We start from the raw sequence: 10,128 nt of genomic DNA, 5'->3' as shown, positions 1-10,128 counted from the left end.
ACTCGTTAGTTGACTTCGACCCTGTTGGTGAATTCCATTGCAGATTGTCCCCCTCTAAAGAAAAGGAATAATAAATACTCTCTTGAGTTATTGCACGCCTGTTGAAAACCAAGACAGCGCTTTCAAAGTCCTTCTCAGTTGTTGCAGAGCACAGTACCACATCAAGTGTTGTATTACTTTGCTTCAGTTTGCTTTCAAAACTTACAGCCATCCAATTATCCTTGTGTTACTGAATTCAGGACTAAAGTGCATATGCTTGTTTTCTAAAATGGAATTTTTTATAAGATAAAAGCTTATATTTGCCAAGTGGAATAAGCCAGAAATTTAGCTAAATATGGCATGGAACTCATCCTGATTATAATTTTTTTCCCTCTCCATGTGCGTATATATTTGTATTTGGAGACATGCATCCTGTTTTTGCTCTATTTCAGAGTGCATTTTTCAATAGACTTTGAAACCACTTACATTTTAATTTTCTGAAGTGGTTTCCTTGATGGATATTTTATTATAGGAAGCATAGGACATCCAAGTCAATGGGGCCAGAGACGAAAATGTGAAAGAGGTAAAGTCTGGCTTTAGCTTTCTCTCTCAAGGTGACTTCTCTCTTCCCCAAGGGCCCTCCCATAACCTATCACTGCGAAGGTACCCAAGGGTTGCTGGCCTCCACCTCCAGAGAGACATCTGTGGCACCATCATAAACCTCTAGTGCTTGCAGGTTTGCCTGTGATGTTCCCTTTAGCCTCATTTGTTTGTAGAGTATTGACTGCTCTAGGAGGTGGTGAGTTTGCCTGTGATAATTCCCTTTAGCCATCCTTGTTTGTAGAGTATTGATGACTCAGAAGGCTCTGGTCTACATGATGAAAGTGGAAGAGGTAAAGAAGGCAAATTAGTGTCAGAACAAGGCCAGACATCCGGGGTCTACTTCATCTTCCTTAGTGGTTGGGGCTTCCCTGCTAGCTGTGGTGGAGACAGTCTCCAAAGAAAGGCAAGAAAAGATGACAGGACATACTGAGTGCTTACTATAAGCCAGGTATTGTGCTAAGTATTCTCCATATATATAATCTCATTTAATTTAATAAAGGTGTCCCTGGGTAGTGCAACTCATAGTGACCCTATAGGACAGAGTAGAACTGCCCCATAGGGTTTCCAAGGAGCGCCTGGTGGATTTGAACTGCCGAACTTTTGGTTAGCAGCCGAGCTCTTAACCACTACGCCATCAGGGTTTCCATAGGGTTGCTATGAATCGGAATCGACTCGACAGCAACGAGTTTTTTGTTTGGTTTAGGTAGTGCAAATGGTTAATGTGCTTGGCTACTACCTGAAAGGTTGAAGGTTTGAGTCCATCCAGAGATGCCTCAAAAGAAAGGCCTGGCAACCTTTTTTTAAAAAAGTCAGCCACCGAAAACCCTGTGGAGTATAGTTCTGCTCTGACACACATAAGGTCACCATGAGTCAAAATCAACTCAATGGCAACTGGAAATGTAATAAAACAACTTATTTTCATAAAAATATGCTTGAGATTAAACATTTCTAGAGAAAAGCAGAAGGCTCCTTTCATACAGGCCCTGTTTCTCTGAGAGCCCTTTCTCCTGTCTCTTAGAAGATCCTCCTTCTTCTCTTTTCATTTTGTTTAAACAAACACATAAAATTTTTTTTTTTTTTTTATATCAGGACTGAATAATGTGTTTGATTTTTTTAAAGTTCCAAAGTAAAAACAAGATTTTTAATGGTCATTTCTCTAAGGGGGAAAAAAAATATCACTGTGAAGTCTGAAAGGTTTTGAAAACCAAATTTTTTGGAATAATGAAATCGCTTACACAGTACAAAATAAATAATGACAATAACATTGTACTTTTGAAGGACACAAGCAAGCAAACCACAGTCAGAAACTGGAGGCTTTTGGGCTGCCAAAAACCCACTGCTGTCCCACGGGATTATTTATTCTGCTCTGCACTTACCCGACTGGCTCAAGGAGCCCTGGTGACACAAATGGCTCAGTGCTCATCTGCTAACTGTAAGGTTAGTGGTTCAAACCCACCCAGCCATTTTCCGGGAGAAAGACCTGGCCATCTGCTTCCGTAAAGGTTACATTAGGAAACCCTACTGGGCAGCTCTACTCCATCACATGGGGTCGCTATGGGTCCAAAATAAACTCAAGGGCACCTAACACCACCACCACTACCCTGGAGTCCCTCCTCTTGGGCCTAGTCATCATGGCTCTGGATGAACAGGTTTCTTTAAAGACCTGAGGCCTGCAAAGGCTGAGTTCCTCAGGCGCATGCGCAGCTCGGTTGCCTGAAGAAACCACTGAACTTTGCACAGGCGGTGGGTGGCGAAGCACTTGTGTGCACTTACCCTGCTGTTCAGCTTGGAGCCACCACTGGTTTCAATTATGACTTCAACAGGCAGCTTGGAGGGCTTCTCTATTCATTTTGGTGCCTCACACTCTATAATTAGTAATAAAGGAACACAGGCACTTCACAAATACAAAGGACTAAACAATAATCAGGCAGTAAAGGCAATGCACTGGGACTTTTTCACCTAACTCTTTCATGTTTATTAAAAAAAGAAAAAGAAAAACAAACTTTTTTCACTACATCATTTTTCTGCCCTAAACTGGCCTGGAATTTCACCCTGGACAGTCACCTGACTATGATTTTGGGCACTTTACCTAACCTCCCGGTGCAAAATGGAGATGATACTTCCCCTCTTATGGGGGTAGCTGTGAGGATGAAATGAATTAATTCTTACAGAGTGCTTTTTATGGAGCTCCAGTCACAAAGATCACTCAGTAAATGCTAGCTCTCATTATCATCACCATTTTAATTTGCAAATGAAAAGAATGCATTGTTAAGAGCAGGTATTCCTGAAACAGAAATATTTGGCTAGAAAGAAATTGCAGAAGTTTAGGGAAGGGTAAAAATTTTTTCTGTTTATTATATGGCTTTATACCTCTAGAGTGTTTTTTTTTTTTTAATTTAACCTTCTATTATATACGCTATCAGATATAAACACATAAATTGAGAGATAGAAATAATGAATCTTCCTACACGCACCCATACCAGCACTGACAAACGTTTTATCAATCGTTTCATATTCCCACCCCTCCTGTTTTTTCTTTTCCTGGAATATTTTAAAGCAAATCTTTGGCATCATGCCATTTCACCCATAAACTTGGGTGTCTTTTTAATACCAGTATCCCTGATATGCTGAGAGCTCACTGGGACTATGTCTTCTTCGCCTTTGGTCTCCAGCTCCTAGAGGAGTTAATGGCAGCTTGTAATACTCTGCAGATGTTTGCTTACTTAATGAATGAACAACCCTAACTTAGCTTCCTCCGCTTTTTGGTAGATGCTTAATAAATACTCACTGAGTGAATAAATTAGGGCAGGAATTTTATAGAGTGCTTGATATATATGAAGATGCACACACTTTTTAAAAAAAAAACAAGTATTTTTAATAACTTGGTGAAATTTCCCAATAGTTGATCTCTCAGAGGTTTAATATTGCCATGAACATTAATTATTTGAACTGGCTCAAATAAATAGAACTTGAAAGAAGGCTTAATTCTGGTACTCAAATTATCTGTTGATGTCTGACTATAGGTAACTCCATGAAAAGCAATTAGCAGATTCTTCAAACACATGACAAATCCTTTATTACTGTGCTTATAAGTGACATGGTTTACAGAAATCCAAATGTAATTAAATAACATTGAACTTGAAATCTACCACAGACTCAAGATATACAAGTTATACTTGGCAAGGCAAAATTTCTCAAACACTAGATTGTTTCAGATGAAAGAAATTTCCATTCAGTAATTCCAACATATTTTTTTTTTTGTCTTACAGACAGTTCCTTTGGCAATAACGTCCACTTTAGCTTTTAGTATATAAAAATAGAACAAAATTTAATTATATACAAACATTACATTACACAATGTACAGGTTAAAAACACTAAGAAAACGGCAAGCCGAAAGTGAACTTAAAATCCATAGCATGATAAGAAAAATTAAATACTGCACACATTTCATAAAAGTTACATTGACTACTTTTTTCCGTTTGTTTGCAAATACCAAACAGTACTCATGTGATTGGAAACAGCTTCCAACAACTTCATTTTAAGGCACGTCTTGCATATTTATATATACAACACTGACACCGGTCAATTAACTTAGGGGCTTCTCAGAATGGCCTGTATGTGTGTGAAGACATGCAGCGTGGGATTACACATTTTCATTGGCCTCCTTCTTCGGGGACAGGTACCTACCAGGGGGGGACTGGTAGAGAGGGACGCTGATCTCCTGCAGGTCTGGGAGCCTCCCCGGGCGGGGCGGGGAGAGGAGAGTGACTGTCCTGTCATAGTCCCTGTGCAGCACTTTCTCATAGACACTCTGCAGCCCCACTGTCTTGGGCAGCTGGGCCTGGTAGTAATTGTCCCTTCGCAGGGGATCCCGAGGCAGGGACGTGCTCTTACAGAAGGTGGACATCTGGGCTGGTGGGTGAGGCAGGGGAGGCGCATTGGGCCCCCCGCAGGAGGGACTCCAGCATCGGTCTGAGTGGCCGAGGATCTTACACTCCGCGGTGCACGCCCACAGTCCTAGCGTAAGAGTAAGGGAAGAGAGCATGATGGTTATTACTGGGATTAACACACCTGGGCCTCCATCTTCAGAATGTCAGACAGGGTCAGGGAGGCTGAAGAGAAAAGCATGTAAGAAGATGAACACTGTGACTCAAGATTTGAAAGGCGCATGGCTTCCTGTGAAATCACCTTAACAGCAAGCTGGCGCCGCATCTTTATCTGGCTAGCACCACCCCTCCCTCCGCCTAACAGGGTGGGAGTGTACATTATTCAAATGGTGGAGCTGCCTCGACTGGGTATTTTGAAATTTACTGTATGAGGCAAGCCTGGGTTCGCCACTCAGAGGAGTGGGGGGAAAAATTGGGAGCGAGAAGGGGGTTGGGAACCGAGATGAGAGGAGGGAAGCAAGGCGGGAGGGGAAGAACGCTGAACTTGGTGGGGAAGAAGAGTCCTCACCACTCTGCATGTGGTTGATGAGATCCTTTTTCAGAGCATCCCCGCTGATGTCGGAATCGCTGTCGTTGAAATCACTATCCCCTTTGCCACTGTCTTTGCCGCTGAACTTCTCCGCTTCTCGGCCGGAGATGGTGTTGAACGAGTGCCCCTTCCAGACGGCCACAGGGGGCGCCGGCTCCTTCCCGAAGCCGGGGGAGACACCGTAGGGCTGCAGCAGGGAATAGGGTGGGTTCGAGAGTTGGACAAGAAACAAAAACAAAAAGAAGTACCATAAGTTAAGCGTCTCCTGAGCGCGACCTCCCCGAGCCCTCCTGTTCCTTCCCCCAGCCTGTCCGCAGAGCACGGAGGGGGGCGCCCAGCCGAAGGAAGGCCTCACCTCGGCGTGCGCGCCGCGGAGCCGCTGCTGCCCCTCGAAGTGACAGGCGCTTTCCCCCGTGGCGCTGCCGCCCTCCGAGCCCGGCACTTCGGCCGCGGCGACCGCGGGTGGGGGCGCGTCGGCCGCGGGGCTGCCAAAGGGCGCTTTGCCACTGCCAGGGAAGGTGAGGACGTCGAACATGTTGGGCCTGGGCCCGGCTCCCCGGGCGGCCTCCTCCGGGGAGCCGGGAGCCGAGGATCCGCCGCCCGCCGCCCCGGGCCGCTCTTCCCGGAGGGCCCCCCCTTTGCGCACCTCCTTCTTGCGGCGGTTGCAGGTGGTGGCGATGGCGATGATGGCGGCGAGCAGCAGCGTGCAACTCCCGGCCAGCACGATGATGACGATCAGCGGCGTGTCCCACTGCAGCGCTGGCCCCGATGCCCCGAGCCGAGAGCCGGGCGGGCGGGAGCGCTCCGTGCCCCTAGCACTGCCAGACCCCTCCGGCCCGCGCTCTCCGCCTGCTGTTACTACGAAGCTGACGGTGGCGCTAGTAGAGAGAGGGGGGAGGCCGCCGTCGGAAACTACCAGCAGCGCCCGGAACACGCGGCCGGGCAGCTCTTGCGAGAGGTCCCCAGTGAGCACGATCTCCCCCGTGCGGCGGTCGATGGCGAAGGCTTCGCGCGGCTCCTGCTGCAGCAAATCGAAGACCAGTTCCCCGTTGGCGCCTTCGTCCGCGTCCCGGGCCTGTACACGCGCCACCGCTGAGTCCCTGGACGTGCGTCCGGGAACTGCCACTTCTAGGGAGCCGTTGGCCGGCGCCGGGTGCACCAGGACTGGCGCGTGGTCGTTCTGGTCCAGCACCCGCACTTGCACCAGGGCGCTGCTGGAAAGCTGGGGGGAGCCGCCGTCGCTCGCCTGGATACGCACGTCGAGCTGGCGCAGCGCCTCATAGTCGAAGCTGCGCAGAGCATATATGGCCCCAGTGGCCGGGTCCACCGAGACGTAGGTGGACACTGCGCCCCCTGCTCGGCCCACCTCGGCTTCTAGCAGTCGGTAGGTGACCTGGCCGTTGCGTCCCAGGTCCGGGTCTCGGGCGGCTACGGTGGCCAAGTAGGCGCCGGGAGGGTTGTTCTCGCGCACCGACACCTCGTAGACCGGCCGCGTGAAAAGCGGCGCGTTGTCGTTTTCGTCGCCCACGCGCACCGTGTAGGGTCGCACGGTGCGCAGCGGGGGCGCGCCGCGGTCCTCTGCCACCAGCGTCAAGTTGTACTCGGCGATGCGTTCGCGGTCCAAAGATGCCGCGGTCACCACCAGGTAGCTGCCAGCGTAGGCCGGCTGCAGCCGAAAGTGCTCGTGCCCGTAGAGGGCGCAGCGCACCTGCCCGTTGGCGCCCGAGTCCCTGTCCGAGGTGCTAACCAGTGCCACCAGGCTCTCTCGCGCCGCCCCTTCCGGAACCAGCGACGTGGCGACAGCCTCCGGACTCCCAGACCCCCCCGACGAGGTCGTGTCCGACCCTCCGAGAGCAGCGGCGGCGGCAGCCGCGGCGAAGGGCGATGTGGCGGGCGCGCCCGGGGCTGCCAGCGGGGTGATGGCGATGTCGGGAGCGTTGTCGTTGACGTCGCGGATGCGCACGATGACCTTGCAGGTGGCGGTGCGAGGTCCCGGGCCGCGATCCTGAGCCCGCACGTCCAGCTCGTAGGTGTCCTGCCGCTCGTAGTCCACGGGACCGGCCAGGGTGAGGCGGCCCGAGCGCGGGTCGAGCCGGAAGAGGCGGCGCGCTTCGGGCGGGGTTCGAGCGCCAAAGGAGAACACCACTTCGCCGTTGGGGCCCTCGTCGGGGTCGGCGGCGTCCAGGTCGAGAAGCAGAGAGCCCACCGGCGCGTCCTCCGCCAGCTCCACCTCGGCTACAGCGCCCTGCGGGAAGGCCGGGCTGTGGTCGTTGGCATCCAGCACACGCACGCTGAGGGCAGCGGTGGCGGAGCGCGGCGGGCGGCCGCCGTCCTGAGCCACCAGCTCCAGGCTGTAGGTGGCCTGGCTCTCCCGGTCCAGCTCCTGCAGCAACACCAGGTCGGCGCACTGGGCGCCGTCCGCGCGCGTCTGCAGCTCCACGCGGAACGGGCTGTGAGGCTCCGCCAGGCGCACACTCTGCAGCCCGTTGGCGCCCACGTCCTCGTCCACAGGCACCTCCAGGGGAATGCGCGTGCCCACGGCCGCGCCCTCGGACACCTCCACCGGGATCTGGGCCCGGGGAAAGCGCGGCGCATGGTCGTTGACGTCCCTCACCTCCACCTCCACGTGCACCAGCCGAAACTGCTCCTGGGAGAAGCTGACCACGTCGAAGGGCAGCACGCACTGTGGAGCCCGGCCGCAAAGCCGCTCGCGGTCCAGGCCCGCGTCCCCGACGGTCAGCTGCCCGTCACCCTCGCGCACCCGGATCAGCGAGCTGTTGAACTGCTTCATCAGGCGGAAGCTTGTGTCTCCGGACACTTTCATATGCAGGTCCTCCGCCAGGGTCCCGATAACCGTACCAGGGGCGTCTTCCTCGAAGGTGCTGTATCGCACTGTCTTGCTCTGGGCCACTGAGAGCACCCAGCAGAGACTGAAGAGCTGCAAGAGGAAAAGGCAGGGGCTGCCCCCGAGCCTTCCAGGGCTCATGCTGCCGGCCCCAACTGCTATTCCAAAAGGCTGAGCAAGAGAGTCCTCTCTGGTTTGTAGGTCCGGGCGTTAAGTCCTAGGCGCCCCAGGGCACGCTCTTCGCGAGCCCTGTGCGGGAGAAGTCTGCAGGCTGCAGCTCGCCGGCTCTGGAGGGCTCTGATGACGCGCAGACCCGCCCTCACTCAGCGCCTCTCCCTCCTTTCGCTGGAGCTGTGCCGACGCGCGCCGCCTCCACCTTTATAGCCGCCGATATGCAAATCGTCCGAGCCCGGCAGCCAATGGCGGTCTCGCCCTCGCACCGCCCCTCCTCCAGCCTCCGACAATCCCTTCAATGTGGAAAGGCTTAGAGGGGAAAACAAGAGAGGAAAATTAGGGAATCTTTCCTTTGTTTCTTTGACTCCTTTTGCTTTCTCCCTCTTTCCTGCCGGCACCCTGCATTTAGAGGAGTTGGCACAGGGAGCTAGGAGTAAATTGGACGGATGGTTTTGTTAATTGTACCCCTCCCCTCCGGCTGCTTGGACTGAGTGAGAAAATCCTGGGGTTTCGCCCCAGTGGTTCGGGCCCCCCACCTACTCTCTGCATTTTGCACCTCAGAGGCTTCCAAACGCTCGCATCCCCCTCTCCACAGACGCTTGTTCTGCCGGGCGAGGCTCTGCTCGCCTCCTCTCCCGCTTCCCACAGAGCCCGGAATAGCCTCTCGATTAAGGAGCCTGAAGGATAAGGGGAAATTGATTTTATTCAAATTTGTGTATGCAATTGTGTTTTGCTCGTGTGAGCCTCGGTGATCAGAGCTGCCATTTCCCTTTCAGGAAAGAGTCCTGCGATGTGTTAGTATGCATGTCACTGTCCAAATGGCTTTCTTAAGCCCTGGGCGCTAGCAGGCAAGGGGGAAAAAAAAGTTCCAAATAGGATTTAGCATAAGCTTGAGGAGATTTGGAAAGGTTTCAAAGATCAGACTGTATCAAAGGCTTATGAAGCCCTCGTTAGCAGTGGAAATAGAATGGCGTGGCAGTCATCCCATTAGAGGCCCCAATGTCTGTATTATTTCACTGTGACAAGCTAAGGGGAGAGAAAGTTGAACAGTTTCCACAGCGGAGTTGGGCTAACTTGAATATAATGAGAAACGCCACATGTATCCATTATGTTCCTCTATTCATCCCGTTCACTGCCGTAACTCTCCGGCTAAACGATGATGGGCGCTGAATTCCACACAATACCGGGTTCGTATTAAAGAGCATTTAGAGAACTTCCCCCCACCCCCATGCCCTGTTCCGCCTATTTAGAGGATTTTCTTTCTGTTCTAATAGGGCCGCTCTGGGAAACAACACTCATCCCATTTCAGAAGAACAAAATCGCAGCATGAAGTTGAAACCTGGCACGAACCTGGGGAAACGAAACCATCTGCCTACCAAAGTGTGGAGCTCCGGCACTGCCAAGCTCTGGGCTGGGTGGGTACCGGGGCTGACCCAGCGCTGCGCTCCCCCCTACAGGTGTCGCCCTCCTCTCCCACCTTGAAGGCCGCAGAGACTGGTCCAATCTGGAACAAGATGGATGCTTACTGATTTTTAGTGAAGGGCTTTATTGAGTAGGCTATGCAAATGCACACAGAGGAGGAGAGGTAAAAACAAAAGCCACAGACTTGAAGAAATTAAAAAGAAAAGGTGAAAAGTTTGATAAGCAGACTGCATTTAGTAAGCGTTCTTCTGAATCCTGATTTTAGTTCTGCTGCCAGCGTCCTTTCTGTGGGAATGTGTTTTGGGGTCTACTCCCAGAAGAGCAGGAGCACCCCCAGAGTAAAGAGACCAAGCAGGGAGCTGGGAGGGCCATGGGGGTGGACAGGATGAGGAATGTCCTCGGAGTTTTCGGAGAGCAGAGAATGCAGCCCTAGCCATCAATAAATAAAAGCTCTTATGGGATAGGGAAGGGAGGTGGTAGATAGCTTGGAGCTTCCTCAGAGATGTCGTGCCCTCGGTTCCCTTCCCTGCTTCTTCCACCTTGCAGCCCTGGGAATGCATCTACAGCGGCTACAGCATGTGGAAAAGGGTACCCTCTCCCCCGCCCCCTCCCCCCAGAAGCCCAGTTT

At 52.2% G+C, this 10,128-nt stretch overlaps 1 protein-coding gene across 1 annotated transcript; it reads right to left on the bottom strand.

Annotated features, from left to right (window-relative positions):
* Nucleotides 1–482: 482 nt before the first annotated feature.
* LOC100657156 (protocadherin-8) lies at nucleotides 483–8,241 on the bottom strand. The gene is made up of 3 exons (XM_064270058.1): nucleotides 5,415–8,241; nucleotides 5,039–5,246; nucleotides 483–4,600 (listed from the first exon to the last, which is right to left on the bottom strand). The coding sequence occupies exons 1-3, from the start codon at nucleotides 8,043–8,045 to the stop codon at nucleotides 4,227–4,229; spliced, it is 3,213 nt and encodes a 1,070-aa protein (XP_064126128.1). The 5' UTR covers nucleotides 8,046–8,241; the 3' UTR covers nucleotides 483–4,226.
* Between the last annotated feature and the right edge of the window lie 1,887 nt (nucleotides 8,242–10,128).

Source organism: Loxodonta africana, chromosome 17, assembly GCF_030014295.1.
Source record: "Loxodonta africana isolate mLoxAfr1 chromosome 17, mLoxAfr1.hap2, whole genome shotgun sequence".
Taxonomy (NCBI): domain Eukaryota; kingdom Metazoa; phylum Chordata; class Mammalia; order Proboscidea; family Elephantidae; genus Loxodonta; species Loxodonta africana.
The sequence above is the reverse complement of the archived record's forward strand: the minus strand, read 5'-3'. Positions and strand labels throughout refer to the sequence as shown.